The sequence below is a fragment of the Mauremys reevesii genome, linkage group 1, assembly GCF_016161935.1.
Source record: "Mauremys reevesii isolate NIE-2019 linkage group 1, ASM1616193v1, whole genome shotgun sequence".
Classification (NCBI taxonomy): domain Eukaryota; kingdom Metazoa; phylum Chordata; order Testudines; family Geoemydidae; genus Mauremys; species Mauremys reevesii.
Window position 1 is genome coordinate 353,137,266 of NC_052623.1, and position 26,137 is coordinate 353,163,402.

Sequence of the window (26,137 nt, forward strand, 5' to 3'; positions counted from 1 at the left end):
CCCTCCCTCCCAGGCTTTCCTCTGCTCCGCAGGCTCCCCTGAGCGTGCTGCCACCGCTTCGCTTCACCCCCCTCCCTCCCAGGCTTGCCGCAAAACAGCTGATTCACACGGGAAGCCTGGGAGGGAGGGGGGAGAAGTGGAGTGGCAGCGCGCTCCAGGGAGCAGGAGGCAGTGGAGCGGAGGTGAGCTGGGGGGAGCAGTTCCTCTGCCCCCCCCGGGTTACTTCCTGTGGCCCTCCCCATGCCCCCAACTGCCACAGCTCACCTCCGCTCAGGGCCGGCTCTCGGCTTTTTGTGCCCCAAGCAAAAAAAAAGACAAAAAAAGACAAAAAAGGAGCTGGACTGCCGCCCCTTGGAAAGTGCTGCCCCAAGCACATGCTTGGAGCGCTGGTGCCTAGACCCAGCCCTGAGGTCACAAGTAAAAAAGTTTGAGACCCACTGCTCTAGACCAATTTTTTCAATCATCCCTCACAGGTCATGTTTTCTAGACCTTTAATTTTTTTGTTGCTCTTCTCTGGACTTTCTCTAACTTGTCCACATCTTTCCTGAAATGGGGCGCCCAGAACTGGACACAATACTCCAGTTGAGGCCTTATCAGCGCGGAGTAGAGAGGAAGAATTACTTCTCGTGTCTTGCTTACAACCCTCCTGCTAATACATCCCAGAATGATGTTTGCTTTTTTTGCAACAGTGTTACACGGTTGACTCATATTTAGCTTGTGATCCACTATGACCCCCAGATCCGTTTCTGCAGAACTCCTTCCTAGGCAGTCATTTCCCATTTTGTATGTGTGCAATTGATCGTTCCTTCCTAAGTACAGTGACTCCTCACTTAACGTTGTAGTTATGTTCCTGAAAAATGTAACTTTAAGTGAAACGATGTTAAGTGAATCCAATTTCCCAATAAGAATTAATGTAAATAGGAGGGGTTAGGTTCCAGGGAAATTGGTTTTTGCCAGACAAAAGGCATTATATACATTTTAAACAAGCAATTTAATACAGGTACTGTACTATAGTTGGGAGGTGCCCCTGCCTTACTCCACACAGGCACAGCCCAGTGGCACTGGGGATGAGGCAGGCAAGGAGGCTGAAGGTGCTGTAGGTTAGGAGAAGCACGTTGTGCAGCAGCAGCAGCTTCCCCTACTCTGCAAGCACCAGGAGCGAGAGGGGGGTTCAACTCTCAGCCCACCCACTCTCCTCCTTCCCCCAAGCCCCCATCCTTGACCTGCCTCTTCTCTCCCCCCCACCTCCTCCCTCTTTACTTCCCACGCTGCGTCCTCGCTCCTCCCCCCTCCCTCCCCTGCCTTCTAAACGCCGCAAGCCAGCTGATTGCCTCAGGCAGGAGGCAGGGGAGGGAGGGGGATGAGGGGAGGCGGGCCAAGTCCTCGCTCCTCCCCCCTCCCTCCTGCCCGGGGCAGTCAGCTGGCTTGTGGCATTCGGGAGGCAGGGGAGGGAGGGGGAGCCTGTGCACCTAGTCCTCGCTCCTCCCCCCTCCCTCCTGCCCCCAAAACGCCGCAAGCCAGCTGATTGCTGCGGGCAGGAGGCGGGGGAGGAGGGGGAAGGCACTAATCCTTGGGGTCTGCCGGTGGGTGGGAGGCGCTGGGGGGGACATAGGGAGGCTGCCAGCTGTGGAGAAAGCAGGTAGCCAAACAACGTAAAAGTGGAGCATTGCACAACTTTAAATGAGCATGTTACCTAATTGATCAGCAACGTAACAACAAAACAACATTAACCGGGACGACTTAAAGTGAGGAGTTACTTTAGCATATTTTGCCTTTGTCCCTATTGAATTTCATCTTATTTACTTCAGAGCATTTCTTCGGTTTGTGCAGATCATTTTGAGTTTTATTCCTGTCCTTCAAAGCACTTGCAACCCCTCCCAGCTTGGTATTGTCTGCAAACTTTCTATGTACTTTCTATGCCATCATGTCAATCATGGACCAAGATACTGAACAGAATCAGACCCAGAACTGATCCCTGTGAGACTCCACTTGACATGCTCTTCCAGCTTGACTTTGAACCCTTCATAACTATTCTCTGGGAATGGTTTTCCAATCAGTTATACACCCACCTTATAGTAGCTCCATCTAGGTTGTACTTCCATATATTTCCTTATATGATACTGTCTCGCATGAGAAGGTCATGCGAGACAGTATCATAAGCCTTACTAAAGTCAAGATATACCACATCTATCCCTTCTCTCCATCCACAAGGCTTGTTACCTTATCCAGTACTTGTTTAGTGTGGATTTGCCTATTTCTGCTGCTGCTGCTGCTGATATATTTGTTGCATTGGATGGTTACTTGGAGTCGGTGGGATTGAACTGGTCGAAGTGTGTTGGTGTTACAACTGATGGAGCCGCTTCAATGACAGGGAAACATTCAGAAATTGTTCAAACAATCCTTTTGAAATAACCCAATCCAATGTGGAACCACTGTTTCCTGCACAGGGAAGCATTAGCAGCTAAAGACATGGTACCTGAGCTTCACAAAACTCCTAAAGATGCTATCAAAATTGTGAATTACATCAAACAAAATGCCAAGAATTCACGATGCTTTCAAGTTTTCTGTCAGGAAATGAGCATTGCACATGTAAATCTGCTTTATGAAGCTGAGGTTCGCTGGCTGTCCCATGGCAAAGTGTTGTCTCATGTATATGAATTTAAAGGTGAGTTGGCAGCTTTTTTTTTGAAGGAAAAAAGTCTCACCTGGCAAAGCACTTCAGTAATGACACATGGCTTCCTCATGTTGCATATATGGCAAATATATTTGATTATCCGAATTATTTGAATCCGTCTTTACAGGGAAGAGGGCACAATCGCTTTGAGCAAACTGACAAAATTGCTGCATTCAAAAGAAAAACTTTCTCTGGTGAACAAACATGTTTCAAATGATAGAATGGATATGTTTCATAATGAGTCTCTAGTCTAGAAACAAAAAAATTGGAAAGATTCTGCTGGCCAGAAAACACTGAAGAAAACGATCAATAATCATTTAACTAAATTGCACAAAAGATTCTGCGATTACTTTCCAGATGAACAACTCAAGGGAAAAGAATGGATACGGGATCCATTTGGAGTTGTGTTGGAAAATGTTAGTCTACCTATGGAGGAAAAATCTCAGCTGGTCGAGTTATCTTGTGATCACAGTCTACAGAGAAAATATACTGAAATGAGCCTTCCCCAGTTTTGGTGCAGTGCTGCTGTTGGAATATCCTGCCCTTGCTTGCCAGGCTGTTAGTCATTTTGCCTGTCAGTACAACATACGTGTGAGAAACTGAATTCTCTGCCCTGACTCAACTGAAGAACAAAAGCAGAGACAGACTGGATGTTGAACACGACCTTCAGATTGTACTGACTACAATTACACCAAACTTTGATAAACTCATTAAAGAGCAGCAAACTCAGGCTTCTCAACCTAGGATTTATTATACTGTTGTTAATCTGTTCCTGTTGATATTGATTTCTGCCTTTAACTTTGACTGTTGATCTTCTTTAACTTATTACTATTGTTATTATTATTAATGAATATTACATGTAATAGGTAATAAGTATTTTGGGGCCAAAATACTTGTTTGTTTTCCACTTAAGCTATTTACTAGGTTGGGATTGGCCACCAATGTTTACAAATGGATCCTCGTCCAAAAAAGGTTGAAAACCATTGGACTAGATGACCTCTCACGGTCTCTTCCAGCCCTAGATTTCTATGATCAAATGAATAAAATTACAGAGAAACAACAGAGGTTTTACAAGATTTTCATTACAAAAACTCAAAAGAAATAAAAACAAGAAGGGCCTCGTTGTTGATGGGTTTTTATTTGTACTGCTGTAGCACCTAGGAGCTTTAGTCATTGACCAGGAACCCACTGTTCTTGGTGCTGACTAGTTTATGGTATTAGGAAACACTTGTGGAAGAAGAAAATAGAGCTGAAAGAAACCTAAGCAGTTCAAAGTTAAATGCAAATGGTACATGTACTCACATAGGTTTTGGCATAGAAAGTAATAGACATACAAGGGTCTGATTCTCATTCACAATTCTCTGGCAATGTAAAAGGGCTTAAGTATAAATAAGAACCAGGCTTACAAGTATTCTGTGTATCATCAGTTACCCAATACCCATACCAAATAAAGCATGTTTGTGTCACACGTGGGAATGAAATCTGGGTGCCCAGACTCACAGTTTCCAGACCTAGACAATGCTGCTCCAAAGTGTGACATGGCTTTTTTTCATTCTGTGATCTCCAGCTTGAGGCTTCAATACCCAAAGTTCACCATACAAGCTGTCTGTCCAGTTTTATTTTGCAAAACTGGTTAACATCCATTATCAGTGTTTTAATAACACAGCCAGGCTCCGTATATTTAGATGTGAGTGTTTTTTGCTATGTTTTGCCTGGGATGAATCAGTCAAAAAGCCAAGGAGACAAAATATTGTCAGTGTAAGTCTATGCATAACATTTTTGTTCTGCTTGTCCTATGGTACAAAAGCACTATTAGCAAAGTACCACCTCTCAGGAATGTGGCCCACTGTTAGGAGTGACTGAGAACCATATGCTGGTGCTTATGTGAAACAGAATGTTTAGGAAGGGACTGGAGCCTTTAAACTAAAATTTCTTCATATGGAGACTTTGCTATTTGGCCAGATTCATATTTGTATGACCCTCATCTCGAATGAAAGTTCATGTGTCAGATACTTCAAATTGTTGCCCTTAAATAGCATTTAAATGTGCATCTTTAAATGTGCATTTTAAATAGCTCCCTTACCTCCCCTACTTCCAGCCAACCCTATTGATTACTGCTAGGGATTGGAGCTCACCACTAGTCCCTCCATCTACTTTTGTCAATTGCACAACCTGCCTCCCACCACCCCTTCCTATAGCTAAGGCCTTGGCTACACTTGAGAGTTATAGCGCTGGTGGTGGCTTTACAGCGCCGTAACTCACTCCCCGTCCACACTGGCAAGGCACATACAGCGCTGTATCTCCCTGGCTACAGCGCTGCGTGTACTCCACCTCGATGAGAGGAATAAAGAGAATAGCGCTGCTGCTGCTGCAGCGCTGGAGTGCCAGTGTAAACAGGGAATAATCTTACGACGCTGTAACTGACCTCTGGAACCTTCCCATAATGCTTTTAAGTAAAGATTACTCTCTTTGTTTTGTTGTGATGCCTCTGTTTGTTTTGTTGTGAACTCGGGGCTCCCGGAGCTGCTTATCTAAAAAACAAACACAGCTACTGTTTGCTGTGAATGAGCTCCCTTTGGAACGTCCACAGCTAGTGTTTGCTTGAGGAGAGAAGCAGCACGGCGGGCGGGAGGGGTGTGGGAGGGTCCGTTTCGGAGCAGCTGCTTATCTGGTCTGTGAGGAAAAAACCAAAGAGGGCTATTTGCATTTAGTGAATGAGAGAGGGGTGGGGGAAGGGGTCGGAACTTACAAGGCAGGGAGCTGACACAGTGTCGGCTCCAAAAATCCACTCTCTCTCTCCCCCATGCTCCCTGTCACACTCCACCCCACCCCCCTCTTTTGAAAAGCAGGTTGCAGCCACTTAAACGCTGGGATAGCTGCCCATAATGCACCACTCCCAACACCGCTGCAGATGCTGCAAATGTGGCCACGACAGTGCGCTGGCAGCTGGCAGCGTGGCCAGACTGCAGCACTTTCCCTATTCAGCTGTACGAAGACAGCTTTAACTCCCAGCGTTGTACAGCTGCAAGTGTAGCCATACCTTAAGATTCCTATCTATCAGCCAGGAGTCAACCTAGCCAAGGGGGGTACGGGGGAGGATGAATTTATCACTTCCCTACTTAACGGTGCTGTGACAGCTTCCACTCAGACAGTCCTGTGGGCTTGGATTTATAGCCCAAATGTAATGTTATATTAATACAGTTTTTTTGCATTTATAGGTTAGTCTTTCAAATATGCAGCATTAGTGGTATGATTTGCACCTCTTTATAGTCCTCATATTTCTTCTCTGTTTAAAATAAAATGATTTCTAGTGCTCTTCCCTCCTTCTCTTCACTACCAGCTTTTTAAATGATTGAAACCTGGGGGTTCCCTTAACATACCATATATCTTCCAGCCCCTGTCACACCACGAGGGCATCTTACTTCGGAGAAGACAACAGACTTGATTACTACTTCATTTCTCAGGAGGTGTTTGACAGTATGTTGAACATGGTAAGAATTGGACTTGTGTCTTGGTAGGCCTAATCCTGTAGTATCAGTGAGTTCACTGCATCTCCCTTAAACAAAAAAGTCTTTAACGGCCTGATTTCAGAAAAAATGAGACGTGTGCACAATTACATGACTAATATGCATGTCCAGTGAGCACAGTTGCATGTGCAAATCAGGTATTTATTTGTGCAAATCGTCAGCTAGACTGTCTCTTACTGTGTTTAGCTAGTATCAGAGGGGTAGCCGTGTTAGTCTGGATCTGTAAAAGCAACAAAGAATCCTGTGGCACCTTATAGACTAACAGACGTTTTGCAGCATGAGCTTTCGTGGGTGAATACCCACTTCTTCGGATGCAAGACTTTTTCTTGCATCCGAAGAAGTGGGTATTCACCCACGAAAGCTCATGCTGCAAAACGTCTGTTAGTCTATAAGGTGCCACAGGATTCTTTGTTGTGTTTAGCTACAGTACCTTTTACTATGGGGCACATAGATCAGTTGGAGTCTTTAGGTACTATTGTAATATTAATAAATAATAGGTCATTTGCATATGCGAATACCGTGTGTGGGTGGGTGGGTGGGTTGGGGGCTGGGGAGAATAGGGGTGCTAGAAAGCCAAAAGGAGGCTTGTGGATAGGGTCCTGCCATGTTTCTCAGTGTTCTAGGAGTCCTATGGGGAGCACAGGATTTAAAGGGAAGCAGACTGATCCAGGCATTGTACCTGCCTCTCTTCTCTCTATAGACAGAATATCTCCAGCTACTGCTTCTGGTGGTTTAATTTCCAAAGAATATCTTTGGACACACACTACTGGGCACCAAAGTTTTATTTGCCAAGTTTCCCTGTTGAAATTTACTTCCCAAGTATATGTTCTCCTTGCAGGTTCACTTTGTGTATCCACTTTCCTCTTTGGTATCTTCTCTTTTATCCTGTGCTGCCATTCATTTTGATGCTTTGTCAAAGGAAGATGCCCCTTGCTTTAGATCTTGTGCTTCTTTGCGGGGTGAATGAATAACCAGTGTAAAGTTGTAACCTGTCAGCTGCTTGTTTTCAATGAGCTGATGTTTTATTATTCACAAACAATGTACAAGCCTGCACCCTTGAGGCCTATTCTTTGCTGCTCTCTGCAAGTTTTACACCCCAGGTGGCCTTGTTATCACTGATGATTTAGGCATTGTGGAGCGGTATACTAATGGTAACCAAGTCTAGAACAATCATTTTTACTGTGCTTCTTTAGGAAAGTTGTTTTCATTACAGTCTTTCCATTGTCATGACACATCACCATTTTAATTTCAGGGGAAATTTATTGCAACCTATAAATATAACAGCCATTACTATGGATTAGGACGAGATACTGTAGAATCCATTGCCAGAGAGGGACTGGCAAGCTGTGTTCATTTGGAGATAGAGGTAGGCATTACTATTACTTAACCATTATAACCTCATCAAAAAACAAAACATGGAAACGTGTCCATTATCAAGCCAAAAGAATAACATTTACCTTTGTAGTTTCTGCTCTAATTAAATAATTCTCATTAGGAGAATTCTTCTCATGTGAGCGGAAGGATGACCCAGTGGTCAGAGCACTAAGCTAGGACTTGGGAGACCCATGTTCAATTTCCTGCTCTTCTGCAGACTTCCTGTGTGACCTTGGGCAGGTTACTAGGCCTGGATGCACAAAAGGAGTTAGACGTTGCTAAGCTGAGCATCAACCCCCCCCCCACAACTTTTGGGAGTCTAGAAAATCATAGAAACACACTGCGATTCACAACCCCCTAGTTAGTTGCCTAGGCTCCCCATATAATGAATGGGGAGAGATAGGGACCTTAGAATGCTATTCACAAAAGCTAGCATGCCGGGCAGGGAGATACCTAAGCTAGCCAGAGGAAGATGACCAGAGGGATGTGTGCTAAGTCACTCAAGGAGATAGGTGTCTAAGTTCAGGCTGCAGGGAGGTGCCATCTCTGCTAGCAAGTCACAGCTGGGATACCCATACTCATGTGGGAGATGCCTGGTTCAAGTACTCCCGTCACCTGGGAGGGAGAAGGGATTTGAACTGAGATCCACCATCTCTTGGGTAAGTGCTGTAACCATTGGGCTATAGGATAGTCTGTTATGGGGCTCCCTCAATCTCTCTTGTTGAAGCTTTTCCACTATGGATAAATAACTAAAGAATCATTGGAGTAGGTTGAGTGGAGCCTGGGTGAATGCTCTGACCACTGGGCTATAGAGTCATTCTCATGCTTGTGCTCCCTCACACTCTCTCTCTGGCCCACATGACTCTTTAATTATTGATCCACAGTAGAATAGCTTCAACAGGAGAGATTGAGGGAGCCCCACAACAGAATACCCCATAACTCAGTGGTTAGAGCTCTCACCTAAGAGGTGGTAGATCTCAGTTCAAATCCCTTCTTCCTCTCAGGTGGAGGAAGGACTTGAACCAGGCATCTCCCATGTCCCCGATGAGTACCCTAACCACTGGGAGAAAAGTTATGCCCTGTGTGAATTTTCCTGAGGGGCCCAATTTGGTAGGCTGCCTTTGAGCACACCTACTAGATCAGGCCCCGCCTGTGGTTAGGCTGCCGAACATCTTTCTTCTTCTGGTTTGTAGATTGCTCTGGGACTTGGGGGCCCAGCGGGAGGCAGCAGTGCGCATTCACAGAGACAGAAACATTGGTGCCTAGGGAATGTTATATTGCAAATACGTAGGTGCCGAGTAAGTTTAGGTGCCTACAAAATTCAGTGGGAGTCGTTTATGTGCATTAGGATCTTGTATAAATGCCACATGCTGTACTGTATTTTTTAGTTCTTTATGTTATTCAGGTATGTTTAGTGCAGATGTAGATGTCCCCTTTTCTCGGAATCTCATGGTTTGGTACAAGGGATCCTGTCAGAAATTCAAAATCAGTTCACTTACCATCATAAACCCACTGTGGTTTAAAAAACCCTCATTCTCCGAAAGTTATCAGGCTGCTCAGCATCAGTTAGAAAAACATTCTGATTGAGAAGAAGATTCTGATGATGTTCACTATAAAAATGAAAGGGCCAAATTCATTGGTGGTGTAAATTGGTCAGAAAATGGTTGTAAGAAATACAGTAGTATGACTTCTGACATGCAAACTAAGGGGAAGAAAGGATAGGGCCTAACAGGAAGTAGTCACTGAGTTGCAGGAATAAAACATTTTTGGGTGCTTTCTGTCTAATCTTAAAGGGTGTGCAAAGTTTGAAAAATACCTACTTTGAACCTCGATATATCCTGTTAGTACCAATGAACAAAGAAAAATATGAGGGACATCTGCGGAGGAAGGGGCTGTTTAGCAGGCCAGAGATTGAAACTGCAGTCTCCAGAGTGGACATGTATATCAAAATAAATCAGGATTTTCCAGGATACTTTGATGCGGTAATTAACACGGGTGAGTTAATCTCTTTTGTACCAAGAATCTGATTACCCAGGGTGATGGCAACGGATGCCCCAAAACTGCCATGCAGATAAAGTCGTTTCTGAAACAAAAACTAGGGAAGGCAAATTGATGCTCAAAGTAGCTGGTTTGAGTCTGGGGACATAAAGAACTGCAGATTTGTATCTTTGTCACCTCAAGATTGAATTACTGCATTATGCGCTAGCTACATCTTAAATCCATCAAGAAACTAAACCTGGTGTAGAATTCAGCTGCACATTTGTTAAGCAGTGTCTCTCGTGAGGCTGTTACACTGAAGCTTCATGATCTGCCCTAAGACCCAGATCCTCAAGATCTGGGACTAATTGTCTGTTGGTTTCTGAATGGAGTTCAGTGTGTTTTCGTCCTGTTAGGCCCTAAACGGCCTGAGACATGGCTGCTTTACCCTGTGCCATACTGCCACTGTTGAGGTCCGCAGGGGCATAAAAGAGGAGATGCTGCAAGGGCCTTCTCTGTGAGGACCCTTCTACTTTGAAACTTGATCACCTCCTTGGGGTAAAATAATTGAATCCGTTGATCTTTGTGGTATTGTGTGAAACAAATGTTTTCTCCCTGTTGTTTAGGGAGTGAGGGAACATCATGAGGGAGGGTGGCAAGTGGTAGGACAGAGGATTTTTCCTAGTTTATTATTTTTTTTTGACTGGCCATAGCTGGGGTGGATTTGGGTCTAGGGTTTAGATGAAATTGCTGGCCTTGTGAAGTATTACAATTATATTTTTAATTATTGCCAAGGGCACCTGAAGCCAGGGATAGGGAGCCTTACATTTTTTAGTCTAAAACGGAAGAAATAAAAGGCAATAAATAAAATCAGATTGAGGAGGAGAACATTTAGTCTGATTTATAGGAATTTAGAATGTAGCTGAATTCAGGAAAAGCTTCTTTACAGTAGTAGGCTGTGGATGATTCACCTCATCACTTGAGGAACATTTACAGCTAGATTGAGAATACATTTACCAGAGAATGTATTGTGGAGAATAAGCCCAAACTGGTAGGGAGGTAGACTGGGTGAATTAACAGGACATTTTCATCTCTGACTTCTGTGATGTTATAATTTCATGCTGGTGCAAGGCTGTTCTTTTATCATACATCCTTTCCCTCCCTCCTTGAAATGTGCATCTTTTTCCTGTAGATGATTATGATGAGGCATACACACAGCTGAGTCTCCTCATAAAGGAATACCTAGGTATGATACAGACTTCAGATTTGGACAGCAGTTGGGTCTTGGATGACAAAGTATTCACAGGTACTGTACATGACTTTCCAACTGTGCCTGCCAGTCAGGAACTAACACCAACTTTATTAGGAGAGCGTTACTAATTACTTGTCAATTATAAACCTTAGTGCTCTATCTGTGAGAGAGGTGGCCTCCGTGATTACTGGCCTGTGAAAACTGCAGGCCTCCCACTGAGTCAAGTGCTTCCCTGATTGCCCCTCTCCTAGGAACTGAGTCTGTGATGCTGCTCCTTCCAGTTACTTACAGTTACTTTATATGGCAACTGACTTGGGAGAACAATGTTGGGAAGAGCGCATTGTGTGACCCTAATGTTATATGGAGGCAGGTTACTCCCTAGCTGATAGACATCCACTCATCAGGGAAGGTTTTTAAGAGAGATTCACAACACAAAACATGTCGCCTTGGCTGACATCTTTGTGCCTATCAGACTAATGAGAAAAAAGAAATGGGGCTGTGAGACTGAACACTTACATTCCTCCTCGCCTCAGGGTGATCAGAGATATGAATGAGGTCTTTCCAAATCAGGATCACTCTTGCCATTGGCCAGTCGCCCCAGTCTCCTTTTAATAGTAATTCTTTACTGTCGAGTTAGCCTGGGTGTTTGACACCTGGATTAACCTAGCCTGGGTACAGCCACACTTCACAGTCACATCCGAGTTACTTTGTCCTCAGTGGTGCTGTATGCCTTTATGTGTGTCACTAGAGCTTTGGGGGCATATCCCATCATTCTTTGTGCTGCAGTAAACTAAGCCTCTTTAGGAGTCTTTTCCAGTGAATTGTGGGAGAACTTGCCTATCGTTTTGAACACACGGGAATTGTGGGAGGGCACTGCAGGACTATCAGCACTCAAGTGATTTAGCCTGTATTCTCACTGCAAAATGGGTGGCATATCAGCCTGAGTGCAAGGGGAACCCAGGCTCTCACTCATACTCGCAGCTGGGCCAGCTAGCTCAGGTGTAAAGCACCACTAAATTCAGATGTGTGGACAGGAGCAGACTTAGAGGAGACACCTGAGCTAACTCTGTGGTGAAGACCCTTAATGGCGAGACATGCTTCTCCCTAATGCCAAGTAAGTTATTAAAGAAATCCATCCTTATTCTGGCCCTAGATTCCGTTCTGTCTCCTCTATTTGGAGTATACACTTCTGTAGCTAATAGAGCCCCCAGTGGGAATGAGGAAGGGGAGACAGAGAGTTTCTTGACAGGGATTTGCGTAATAAAGGAAGACAAGAAACTTGTTTATGATAGCTCTTTTCTCCAAGAGCTTCCACAGTGCACAGGTTGTTTTAGATCCAGTGCTGAAGGAGGGTGACTGTTTTCCTAAACAGGGGAAGAGCCAGTAGTCATGACCTTCTGCATGGCTCGCAAGGCTGCAGGTAGGAGAATCTGAAGAGCGCGTAAGACTGGCACAAAAACGTTAATGAAAAATAGTGTAAAATTTATCACTTTTTTTATGTCAAGTGGTTTCATATCCTTAAAAAAATAATAAATGTTGATTTATCTGTGGGGAATGAAATGCCTCAACATGGATTGTAACATATAGATACTACCATGACAGGTAGCTTTCTAAAGAAACCAATAAATGTAATCTAAATCTGGACTGTCTTAATTTTCACTTCTAGCAGTGCCAGTATTTGTTTCAGGTTAGGGAAGGCTTGTGGGGCTGACTGGATTTTGGAGAAGCAGGTTACCACGTATGCTGTATCTTGTTCTTGCAATCCTGCTCTTAGTTATTTTCTGCTAAAACACTAGGGCAGGTGTTGTCAAACTTCATTGCACTGTGATCCCCTTCTGACAACAAACATTACTACATGACCCCAGGAAGGGGAACAGAAGCCTGAGCCAGCCCGAGCCCCACTGCCACCCCGGGTGGGGTGGGGGTCAAAGCTGAAGCCTAATGGCTTCAGCCCCAGGCAGGGGGCTGGTAACCTGAGCCCCGCTGCCGATGGCTGAAGTGCTCGGACTTAGGCCCCGGGTGGTGGGGGTTGGGCTTCAGCCCTGGGCCCCAGCAAGTCTAAGTTAGCCCTGGTGACCCTATTAAAATGGGGTCCCAACCCACAGTTTGAGAACAGCTGCACTAGGGCCTTTCTGGCACAGGAGGGAGAGCAAAGTGGAAGGATTACGGACAGAAGAGATTCTTATCTAATTATAATATGTTCTGTCTAAAGCACCTGACATTCCTTTAACAACATCTTAATATTCTTTCACATTTTGGAATTGTGTCAATTTATACTTTGTAGCTAGCCACCGAAATTCCATTAATAGTACCGGGTTTTGGTAATTTTGCTCTCCATAAAGTAACTTTTTAATTGACTATGCATCGTTAAATTCACTTCGAGCTTCATTTATAGGAGTTTAAATAAATTTAACTATCTTAGTTCTGGAGAGAGTGTCTCTTCTTATGGACTGTCTGAAATAATTGATTTTAAAGAATTTGCCTAAAGGCTGACTTTATTATGGACATTTTTAGTAAGAGAGTAGAAGGGAGAAGATTGGTTCTGTGATATTATGATAGGTTGTTAATTCTTTTTTTAATGAGCTGCCATTTGAGATCTTTTGTTCATGTACAGAGTAAAGATACTGGGAGAGAATCGATAAGCTCTTCTTTTGAAACACTTTTTATAGAAGAAATTACTGTACTAGCATGATGATAATGCTTTGCGCGTACATAGCAGCTTTCATCCAAGATTTTGGTGCTTTATAACCATTAAGTAAGCTTCACAACACTCTGGATAGTAATACATACTTCACAACATTTCACAGATGGGACACTGGGGCTGTAGCTGATTATCAGTGGTGCTGAGCACTCAGAATTCCCACTGAAGTTGGTTTGAGTGGTGGATGCTCAGCATGTCTGAAAATCAGGCTCAGTAAATCACTTGCCACACCTGGAATAGAACTCAGGAGCCCATAACTCCCCTGTTCTAATCACTAGAAATCCCAGTATCTGCATATCAGCAACTTGAGCTGGCGGGGCTGAGGGACATTTGGGGGAAGTTAGCATTTATTTATTACATAATTACATAATTACAAAACCAAACATACACAAAATATGAATGTGTGTGTAAGATTGTATGTGTTTGATTGTCTCCCTCTCCTCCACCCTTCATTTATTACTCTTCTCTTTAGACTGTAGGTACTTTGAGAGAGCTACTTTTGTACTGCACCTACTACAGTGGGGCCTTTCTCCTGATTGGGTTTTCCAATCACTCCCATAATATAAATATTTGTTTTCTTTATATTTTAAATTGATATTTAAGGGTAATTCATTAGCTAAACTGAAGCCCAGCCTCCTTATTTGTGGCTGTAGTTTTGCACCCTCGAATTTAGCTTGAAAAATAGTGTGTTAGTTGCATCTCCAGCTATCTGATTTAGTTGCATTTCTGACTACCTGTAATCCAGTAGAGGTGCAAATACTTACATTTGCACCCAGAGGTGAATTGTGTGCACAAAAATTCAGATGCAAATGATTCTGACAGAAGGAAGGGCGGGTGATTCAAATTCCCTGGCTCTGAGGTAGGTCAAACATAGCCTCTAAACAGCTTAATAGTGGTAACAATGTTTAATAGCTAGCACCTCAGGAAAATAAAATTAAGCAAAGCAACATGCCGTACTCCATCAGTGGCTTCTGTTTTGAATATTTTTGGGACCCTACACTTCCCTTGGTATTTTGAGGGTGAATTGGTTAATATTTGTAAAGTGCTTTACAAATTACAAAAAGTGCTAAGTGTTTTTATTCCATTCCCTGGGATCTATTTCTTAGAACCGAGTATCTTCTTATCTTTTTCACTTTCATTCTTACCATTTGCAAACCCAGAACAGTGCCAAAAGGTACGTAGTTATTCTGAAACTGCAGACATGGAGTTTCTCAAACAGGATTTCAACTTCTTGTAAACAGAGTGTACAGTAAGGGTTTTGTTGCAATAATAACAATCCCTGTTCCCTACTAGATTCCAGCTCACTGTCTTTTGGAGATCACAAAGCTTTAACCAGTGGAGGGACCATTAGAATTGTCCAGCCTTCTGACATCAATGAATTTTCGGACTCTTCAGCCAAAAACTATTCTGCTAGAATCTCAGCCAAATTTGCTGCACAAAAGACACCAGTGGTAAGGGGAAAATGCTCTAATTTTAGCATTATAGAATGCTAAACTATGAATAGGATGTTTATGCTTTGCTCAATCCCTCCAGCCCCCATATCATTTTTACTGCTGTTCTCTGAACTCCTTCCAGTTTGTCAATATTTTCCCAGTAGTGGAATGCCCAGAATCAAATGCACCAAAGGCAGCTGAAAGAAAATGGCATGAGCATCATCAACTGAGGAGGAGATGGGATAGAGAACTGTGGGCCTAATCTTTTCACACCAGTTTTACACTAGAGCAACTTAATTGATGCTGTTGGAGTTGCGCCTGATTTATGTGGCGTGAGTTAGATGAGGATCGGCTTAGTTTTACAAGAATGCACGGAAACAATCCAAATTCAGGATAAATAAATGGGTGTGCTGCCATGAGATACAAGGAAATTGTCTAACAGGACATCAAGAGCTTTGAACCCGATTCTGCTCCCATTGAAGTCAAAACTCTCATTCACCTGAGTGGCTGCATGCTTGGCATGGTTGCCACCAGAGATTGAATTCAGACATGTTTTGCTACTGCTTTTTCTTCTTTTTTGACCCAGAGACTCAACAGTGTACTTAAATTTCAAACAGTCTTATGCAATCTAAGCTTCATTTTGTATAGGTTGTTCTCTAAAGGCAGACTTTAATTCACTCTCCTTGCAGGCAGTGGTGGAGTTGGTGCTGTCAAACAGATATTTCTAATGTTCCTTTTCAATGACAATGGCAGGGGAAAGAAAAAACAAACAAATGGAAGCTTCAAAATATGTTCCATTCCAGGGCTATGAAGTCATAATGATGAATGATGGTTTGGGCAGGCCTGGCTTGCTGGATAATTATTGTCACTATCTCTGTATTTATAGCAATCTACACCTGATTCTGATGTCTAGAGTTTTTATTCTGGATGGAGCAGAGAATCAAAAAAACCCACTGCTATCCAAGGCTTAAAAAAAGGCTTTCTGTAGTGGGGAGAAAGGTGTGACTGTAAAATGGGCTACTCAGACAAAGAGCCCTCCCATTTTTCAGACATCTTACGCAAAATCCCATGTCTCGTGCCGTGTAGAGTTAAATACGTGTCATTTCATTTAATGTTTATTTCATCCGAATATATATTAGTTTAAGCTGAAGGAGAAGGCTGCGTTTCTCTCACTTCAGCAGCCTTCTGCCATCATCTGTATCATGGCGATTTATGTCTCTCTCTCTTTATTGCATCTTATGTTGACACTTCACATTTTGTCAAGCCAGGGAGATAAGTGTTTTATGATGAAGGTGGCTATAATTTAGCCCGGGTTTAAGTTCTTCAGTGGCTAGAAGGTTTTCTTTATTAGTTTCCATGTCCATCGCTGGTAATATCTGCCAAGCTATTTACTAGGCCTTTTAAGTGCCCAATATATTTGTTCATGTGTATGATGAGGTTCTGTAGGATCGACTGAAGTGTCGATCAGGAAGTGCTCCAAGGTGAAGCACGAGTGCAGCTCTGGTAATTTTCAGTATTAAAGATTGTAAATATTCCTGTTGGGATTTTAAAGTAAAATCCTGTCTAAATTGTTGCATTTGGAAGTAGAAATGATTCCTTTACTTTTGGCAACAAAAGCATGTGGCATGACTGCTACAACTGCATTCCATGCTTCCTATGTGTAGGATGGCAAAGTGAGGAAGAGCATAAAATGACTAGCACTGGCAATCCAGGAGCAGGGGAAGGGTAAAGGCTTGCTGACCAGGAAAAGAACCATCATTTCCCATGGCCTCTGCAACTGCTGGGTGCAAAACACATTATACCAATGTTGCACAAGTAGAAATAACTACACAAGTTGCAATGCAGTACAGAACCAGGCCCTGAACCCATACAAAAATCAGAAAGAATTACTTCTTTACAAAGTACATGCTTTGTGTAACAGCTGTCTGAAACCTGTGTAGGTCTGGACCTAGCTGGAGTAGCAAAAGGGAAGGAATTCACAACAATCTGTGGGTGAATAGGTACAACAAGACAATCGGACTCTCTTTCTTGTTCATCTTTTGCCATCTGGAGAGCCATTCCTGGGATGGGAGTCACAGAGAGTCACCAGATAAACTGTGGTGTGGGGTCTTATTGTACCATCGTGATGCCAAACCAGTATGTGATAATGTCACCACAAGATGACTGTTGTTGGGTTTTTTTGAGCTTTCTCTTGCCCTATCCACATTGGGTTTGTCTGCACTGGGAAATTATATTGTGCTGCTGCAGCACATGTTAACTAACACACCTGTTAGAACCACAGGACTGGACTCTCCAGTCTGCTAAGGCTACCTTGTGCTAGGTATGCACAGTAGCCTGAGAGTGACTGTAGATTTCCAGCAGAGAATTCCCTCAGTGTAGGAGGAATCTCAGCTGGTGTAGAGTTGGCAGAGGTGGTGTAGCCGCCAACACTCCCCCACCCTTAGAGTGAGCGAACAAGGAAAGCAGCTTGTCAGGAGTATGTTGGAAGCAAATTCTACTATACTGCATCCTTTGCTGGTGAAAGAAACCTTATGCGAGCAGCATCAACTAAAGTAGGGTTATTCTTGCTTTAATTTATACTGGGGCTGTGAATCAACCAGCTCCCTGCAGTCATCCCTTTCTGCTACCATCGTAGCATGGCTCAGATGTAGTGAAGAATCAGGGCTTCATTGTAAACCAGGACCGCCATGTTTAAAACCAGATGTGACTTTAAAGACAAAAGTCCTGTCTACACTGAGGGCTGAGTGATATTTAACACCCTGTTAGTTAACATGTTATAACACAATGTAATTTCCCAGTATAGATAAACCTATACACTCAAAAGTCTTAGGCCATGTCTACACTGCCATTTTTGTCAGAAAAACTGGTGTTGTTTAGGGGTGTGAAAAAACACCCCCCTGAGTAACATGAGTTTCACTGGTATAAGTAGTAGTGTGCACAGCACTGTGCCGGCAGGAGAGTTTCTCCTACCGACATACTTACCGCCGCTCATTGGAAGTGATTTAACTATGTCGATGGGAGAGCTCTCTCCCATTGGCATAGAGTGGCTACACGAGAGATCTTATAGCGGCACAGCTGGGTCACTGTTAAGTCTCTAGTGTAGACATGGCCTTAGCCAGAGACAGGAATTTCATGGCCATTTGTTACCCTTTTTGAAGGCCTGTATGTACTTGTAAGTTATTGTAATAAGTTGATCCTATTTCTTGCTCAGGAAGAAGCATCTCTGCAGAGGCGGCAATGTGCAGCACGTCAGGGGCTGTTGGGGAAGGCTCCTAGTGCATATACCCAACTGTTTCAAAGGTAATACACGCATTTGTATGAGTCATGTCCTTTTCAGCCAAATGAAAAATGTCCATCTTGAACTTCTTCCCCATTGCGTCTACAAGATGAATGATCAGAAACTCTCAAAGATCACAAGTCCCATGGCTGACTCTCCTCCTTAAAGGGTTTAAGTCGAACCCTACAGTTAAGCCCTATACATGGAGATGCGCCCTCTGACTTGAGAGCCGCAGTGGTCTTAAACTAACAGTGTGAGGCCAACCTGCAGTATATCTGGGGCTGTAAATTTATAACACATACAATGACAAGGTGCCTAGCTCTCAGCAGGGAGCAGTTGGTGGGGGCAGAGAAGCTGGGGCAGCTGGACCCCACTCCTGGGGGGCGAGAAGCCTCGAGCAACTTCCCCTGGCTCCCGGCAGGGAGGAGGGAGGAGGGGGCAGCCCTTTGGGAGTCTATGGGACAGAGTACCCAGTAGGGAGCTGCCAGCAGAGTTGAGAGACTGGCCTCTCAGCTCCCCACTCTGTCCCTCTTCAGTCGGTGGATGCACACCACCAGTGTATATTAGGTTGACTTACATTTCTAGCATAGACATGCCCTTAGTCCACTGCTCTTTGCTGCCTTTATTTCACAGTGCCTTGCTCATACTTTGGATTCTGTGTTTGGAGTGAAAATAAGACTTTGTTTTGGCAGAGCTGTCAGATAGGTGAAAAAAACTCCGATCACCCTCAGTTGGTATTTGCAGGGACATCTGTGCTCAGTGAAAACGAATTGCATGCAGGAGTAGGCAACACTCCGTTCCATATGGTGATGCAAGGAGTGAAGTCAGGAAATGCCATAAATATGAACAGTTGAGACTCTGAGAGTTGGACAATGAGCCCTGAAATCATAGCTATTAGATAGAAAAGAGATCTGCAGATCATTTAGTCCATACCAGTGGCTGGTGCATGATTTTCCCTATGGTATGTTTACTAGTGCAATATCCAGTCTAGTTTTAAACGTACCTTGAGATTGGCCTTTCACCTTAGAAGGCTCTTCCACCGTTTAATTCATCTCTCTCTCAGAAAGATTATTGTGATATCTACCCTAAATTATCGCTATCTCAGTTTCATCCCATTACTCCTAGTTATACCCCTTGTACCACTCAAAATAATTCCTCTTCATTTTTTTGTGCAGTTCAGAAAATTAGACTGTTACCATGTCTCCACTTTCTATTAGTCAGCAATTAGCCAAACTACATATAGTTACGTTTTTTCATCTTTCCTCATAAGTCGGTTCCTGTAGCCCCCTGGTAAACGTTGGTGTTGTGCTCTTTATTTCCTCCAGTCTGTTAACATCTGGTAATTAGGTGCCAGAATTGATCACAATATTCCAGGTGCAGCTGCAACAAGGGGTAGCAAAGAAGACACAATTACCTTTGGTCTCTGGGACATGATACCTCTTTGCCACTGCATGTGCAGCTCAAAATTGCATTGGCCTTTTGCAGTCATTTTATGTGACAAACCCAGGTCTGACTTCCTGGTCATTGTCATCTCTAGGTTTCTTTCTGCATGCTGCTTCCTAGATTTCTCCTTTCCGTGGAGTATCTGTCTGTGACTTAGATTATTTTTTCCCATTGTGTATTTATTTGAATATTTTTTCTGTTTCTACTTGGCTACACAAGTCAAGTACAAATCACATCGCTCTGAAATTTGATTATAAAAATTTCTCTTGACATCCATCATTTTTCTTGTGTCAGCTTTGTTCTTGTACATTGTCTGCTTTCATTTAAAATACAATATACCCATTCAGGGAAAATGGTTCTTAATCTCAAAGTTTAGTGACCATGGGAGTGAGCTTCTCTGTTGTCAAGCAAAAGAGAATGACTGTTTACATAGGACTTAGACGAACGCTATCCCTTTTACTGGCAGTGCAGCTGAACTGACTGAGAGAATGCTGATCCTAGAATTGTGCTGACATAACTAAAGATGCTAATAGACAAAGAAAGAAAGAGCCTCAAAAAATTATATTAACTCCAAGCTCCATTGGAAATGGAAAGTGGAAAACCACTGTTTGCCACAATGGATGAACTTACTACGGAAAGAAACTTTGTTCCATTGAGGGCATTGTAAATAATTTGGAACAAAATACATTTATAGCTATAATAAAATACCTGACTGTTTTTTAAAAAGCACAACTGTCTAATTGGTAAATATACAGAATATTTGCTGTATAGAAATACCAGTGTTTACTTCCTAGCATTTTATACAGTGCTTTAAACTACTGAATTGATATTTTAAGATTTGGGGACATGTCCTTGACCAATGTAAATCAAAAGTATCTCAATTGAAATCAAAGAAGTTATACTGGTTTTAAAAGTGGTTTAAAGGAAGAATCAGTTCTGTTTTATTTATTGCAACAGCCAAAGGAATAAATACATACATTTATATTTTTAAATGGAGATCATTTAAAATCTGACTTCCTTTTTTGCCTGTAGCTATGTGCAGTTGCAATTGAGGTTATTTTGATGTTTAACTACCTGATACAGTATGTGGGCACAAGCGGGTAGTTCAGTGTTTCTCAAACTGGAGTTGCTGCTTGTGTAGGGAAAGCCCTTGGTGGGCCGGGCCTGTTTGTTTACCTGCCCCGTCCGCAGGTCCGGCTGATTGTGGCTCCTACTGGCCACGGTTCGCCGCTGTAGGCCAATGGGGGCTGCTGGAAGCGGCGGCCAGTAAGTCCCTCGACCACGATCCCTGGCTGCACCCCAACTCAGAGAATTCACACACTTTGCAGTCTCTGCACTGCTGCCTTCCAGGACGGGGCATAGTGCTAAGGAGGTATGTTCCATGCATTTTAACATGACATGCCTGATACACTCTCTTCTGCATGGATAGCTCATGGTCAGGGCATGAGTGTTCTATGCAGGTGGTGGTGTGAGATTTGGTGGCTTTCCTGTTTGATCATAAGAAGATAAAAATGGCCATACTGGGTCAGACCAAAGGTCCATCTTGCCTAGTATCCGGTCTTCTGACAATGTCCAATGCCAGGTGCTCCAGAGGGAATGAACAGAACAGGTAATCACCAAGTGATCCATCCCCTGTCGTGCATTTCCAGCTTCTGGCAAACAGAGGCTAGGGACACCATCCCTGCCCATCCTGGCTAATAGCCATTGATGGACCTACCCTCCATGAATTTATCTAGTTCTTTTTTGAACCCTTTTATAGTCTTGGCCTTCATAACATCCCTCTGGCAAGGAGTTCCACAGGTTGACTGTGCATTGTGTGAAAAAAATACTTCCTTTTGTTTGCTTTAAACCTGCTGCCTATTAATTTCATTTGGTGGCCCCTAGTTCTTGTGTTATGAGAAGGAGTAAATAACGCTTCCTTCTTTACTTTCTCCACACCAGTCATGATTTTATAGATGTCAATCAAATCTGCCCTTAGTAGTCTCTTTTCTAATTTGAAAAGTCCCAGTCTTATTAATTTCGCCTCATACGGAAGCCGTTCCATACCCCTAATTGCCCTTTTCTGAACCTTTTCCAAGTCCAGTATATCTTTTCTGAGATGGGGCGACCATATCTGCAATATTCAAGATGTGAGCGTACCATGAATTTATATAAAGGCAATATGATATTTTCTGTCTTATTATCTATCCCTTTCTTAATGATTCCCAACATCATGTTCACTTTTTTGACTGCCGCTGCACATTGAGTGGATGTTTTCAGAGAACTATCCACAATGATTCCAAGATCTCTTGAGTGGTCACAGCTAATTTAGAACCCATCATTTTATATGTATAGTTGGGATCATGTTTTCCAGTGTGCATTACTTTGCATTTATCAACATTGAATTTCATCTGCCATTTTGTTGCCCAGTCACCCAGTTTTGAGAGATCTTTTTGTAGCTCTTTGCAGTCTGCCTGGGACTTTATCATCTTGAATAGTTTTGTATCATCTGCAAATTTTGCCACCTCACTGTTTACTCCTTTTTCCAGATCATGTATGAATATGTTGAATAGGACTGGGCCCAGTACAGACCCCTGGGGGACACCACTATTTACCTCTCCCCATTCTGAAAACTGACCATTTATTCCTATCCTTTGTTTCCTATTTTTTAACCAGTTACAAATCCCTCTTATCCCATGACTGCTTAATTTGCTTAAGAGCCTTTGGTGAGGGACTTTGCTTTCTGTGTCCCATTGATTATCCTCATACCACCAACTTTCTGTGCTGCCTGTTATATGAATATCCTCATTTAATATGAGGCACTCTAATTCACCCATCTTATTATTTAGACTTCTAGCATTTGTATATAGGCACTTTAAAAACTACATGATGTAATTGAATGGGACTTTTTTTCTTTTGACTGTTTCTCATCAGATCCTCCCTGTATTTTATCATCTTCCATCCTCTCCTCCTTTTTCGGACATAGGGAATCTCCATTTATAGATCCTCCCCTAAGGGATGTCCGAACCACATGCTCCTCCGCACCTGTCGGCTTTCCCTCAGCCCTTAGTTTGAAAACTGCTCTATGACCTTTTTAATTTTAAGCACCACCTATCTGGTTCCATTTTGATTTAGGTGGAGCCCATCCTTTCTATATAGGCTCCCCCTTTCCCAAAAGTTGCCCCAGTTCCTAATAAATCTAAACCCCTCCTCCCTACCCCATCATCTCATCCACGCACTGAGACCCTGCATTTCTGCCTGTCTAACTGGCTTTGCATGTGGACCTGGAATTATTTCAGAGAATGGTACCATGGAGGTCCTGGACTTCAGTCTCTTACCTAGCAGCCTAAATTTGGCCTCCAGGACCTCTCTTCTATCTTTTCCCTATATTATTGGTACCTACATGTACCAGGACCACTGGCTCCTTCCCAGCACTACGTGTAAGCTTATCTAGCTGTCTTGAGAGATTTGCAACCTTCATAATAGGCAGGCAAGTCAAAATGCGGTTCTCCCAGTCATCGCAAACCCAGCTATCTATGTTTCTAATGATCAAATCTTCCATTACTAATACCTGTCTCTTCCTAATAACTAGAGGTCCCTCCCCAGAAGAGGTATCCTAAGTGTGAAAAAATACTGCAACATCATCCAGAAGGAGGGTCCCAACTATGGGATCATTTTCCTCTGCTCCAGTTAGATGCTCTCTTTCCCTAAGACTTTCACCCTCCTCAACAGCACAAAGGCTGTCAGACTGTGGGTGGGACCATTCTAGCCGGAAAGTCTCATCTATGTACTTCTCTGTCTCCCTTAGCTCTTCCAGCTCAGCCATCCTGGTCTCCAAAGCCTGTACACAGTCTCTGAGGGCCAGGAGCTCCTAGCACCAAAGACACACATTCACCACCTGCCCATAGAGCAGGTAATCATATATGCTGCATTGGGTGCAATAAACTGGGTAACTCCCACTCTGTTGCTGGACTTCTGCCTGCATTCCCTTTTTACTCCTTTGTTGTTCCTTGTTTACTCCCTTGTTTACTCCCTTGTTCCTTTGTTGTTTTGTTTTTATCAGGGAGTGGTTTGGGCTTTACGTTTCAAGAAGCTTAAGTAATGTTAAGTGTATGTAGCACCTTCCCCTGCCACCACACACTTCCCCTGGAGAACTCCCTTGCAAAACTCCCCCGTTAGCCACTCCTGTTCGCTAGCTTCTCTGGTCGCTTAGGAGCGGGCTTTTTAAAGTCCTGGTCTTCCTGAGTAGCCCCGCCCCCTGGTTAAGGGTTGATGGGTACAGATTACAGGTACAATATAATGTTGCTTTGCGACATTATTCTGTGCCCATTTTGGGGGCAGAAAGAAAGAGGCAGTAACTGTGGCCCTAAGTACATGGATGTCCTCTTCAGAGTCTCAAAGTGGACGAGGTAATTTCTTTTACTGGACCCGCTTCTGCTGTTCAGAGAGAGACAAGCTTTCGAGCTTACACAGAACCCTTCTTCAGGTCTGGGAAATGTACTCAGAAGTACTGAAACATACTCATTCTCTCCCTAACAGAAGTTGGCCCAATCAAAAATAGTACCACACCCACCTAGTCTCTCTAATATCCTGGTACCAATATGGCTACATCAACACTGCATATGCTTCAGAGTAATTTAACTTAGCTGACATGTTTTTCTTTCTTATTCAAGCTGCAGCAGCCTAGAGCAACAGAAATTAAAAACTCCCTGAATATGAATGTTTCTAATGAAACTGAAGACAAAACCTTAATGACAGTCACAAACTCAATTGTCAGTGTGAAAAATAAGAGATTTGGCGGGGAGGGGGAAATCCCTGTGAAGCCTTTTAAAACACGTTTCTTTCAATTGTCTGGCTGGTTGTTTTAAGTGTATCTATCAGTAGGGATTTAGCCTTTGAGAATGGGTCACTGATTCTGAATCAAAGCCTTCACTTCAGGGAGCAGAGTCCATTTTCCTGTGACGGATGAGTCCTTACATTGTGACCTTCCATCTGAAGTGGTGCATGATGTATCCTCTTCTCAGATTTCTGTTTGAGCTCTCCTAACCTCTGCTGTCAAGCTGCGTGTTTCAGCATTGCATATTGAGTGGAGATATTTGTTAGGAAATGTGTGTGGGAGGAGGGGGGTTGTTTTTTGTTTCTTTTAAATGCCGTGACATTGATTTAGAAGGCTTTTGAGAGCCATCAATGGCTCTGAGGGCCGGCAATGGGATAAAGGACCCTTTTTCTCTATGTAATTGGTTCAGGCCAATAATGACCAAAAGCTGTTACCTGCTGGCAACCATTTGGTGGCCTATGCAATAGAAATTTGTGGTCTCACTTTAAGGGAGATTTATTTGTAAGTAGGATTAATAGGATGAAACTAAGAAATGGCAAATGAAATACCAATGGCAGAAAAATCCTGTGTTAGGCTATGGAATGATTCCCCAAGGAAACTGGTGACAATCCCATCACTGAGACATTTTAAAAAATAAACAGGACAAAGCACTAGAAAATGTGCAATAGGGAACAGTCCTGCATTGACAAAGGTTGGTTTAGACAACCTGAAAGATCCTTTGTGATTCTAGTGTCTGTGATTCCTGTGGGACAAGGATCTACAAACTACTTCTGCAGTTGACAACATTATTGGCAATCTTAGCAGAAGAGCTAAATAACGAGGGGACATGGCACTTAAATTGGCTGGTCACCCTTAGAAGAAAGAGGTTCCTTCAGTGCTGAGTTGGGGTGTATCAGCAAGATGTCTGCTGCACCTGTACATAGGATAGATAAAGGACATCTTTTAAGAGCTGTAACTTAATTTTAAATAAAACACTTTAAGAGGAACTTCTCTTACATTGGAAATTCAGCAGTGCTCTTTGGCACTGTAACTAATGTCTATATATAAAATGGAGGCAATGCTGCAGTTAGCATGGGTTATGTTTTGTTAGATGTTACCATGAGTGACTGTTGTAGAACACATGAAGAAGGAACTCCAGGCCTTGTTAATAATAGACACAAGATGATGAGAAAAATAATGCTGTTGGCGAGACTTTCAAATGGGACCTGTGCTCCTACATCACTTGAGTGCTTTTGAAAAGCTCACCCTTAACAGGTTTTAATAGATCAAAACCATTTTTTCCATTAAAACAAATTTGCTTAGCTTACCACTTTGGAATCAGGAGCACATAGATGCAATACTGACTGTAGTTCCAGGAGTCTGTGTTTATTGTTGTACCACACACGTTTTATTACAACTACTAAGCAGAGATGGGGTCTGGGAGTCTGGACTCCCGCTTTCTCTTACTGCTTCAGTTGGTGTCTTGATACGTAACCTGGGGGCAAGTCACTTAGGCCAAAATTTTCAGACATGGGCACCTAGTGTTAGGCACCTATATCTATGTAGAGAGCTACGTTAGTGGCCTGAATTTTAAAGGAGCTGTCAGAATTCCTATTACAATCTAGGCTCTATGGGAAGTGTTGGCTTTAACTTCTGTGACTCACTTTCCCTATCTGTAAAATTG

General features: G+C 43.1%; 1 protein-coding gene across 1 annotated transcript in view; it reads left to right on the top strand.

Moving 5' to 3' along the window:
* The window catches only part of LRGUK (leucine rich repeats and guanylate kinase domain containing), a 76,432-nt gene that overhangs the window by 40,904 nt on the left and 9,391 nt on the right, over positions 1 to 26,137 (top strand). Inside the window, exons 12-17 of the mRNA XM_039520617.1 lie at positions 6,069 to 6,165; positions 7,454 to 7,567; positions 9,369 to 9,570; positions 10,745 to 10,858; positions 14,799 to 14,956; positions 18,150 to 18,238. Of these exons, the coding sequence (XP_039376551.1) occupies positions 6,069 to 6,165; positions 7,454 to 7,567; positions 9,369 to 9,570; positions 10,745 to 10,858; positions 14,799 to 14,956; positions 18,150 to 18,238 (774 nt within the window). The remainder of the gene's footprint in view (positions 1 to 6,068; positions 6,166 to 7,453; positions 7,568 to 9,368; positions 9,571 to 10,744; positions 10,859 to 14,798; positions 14,957 to 18,149; positions 18,239 to 26,137) is intronic.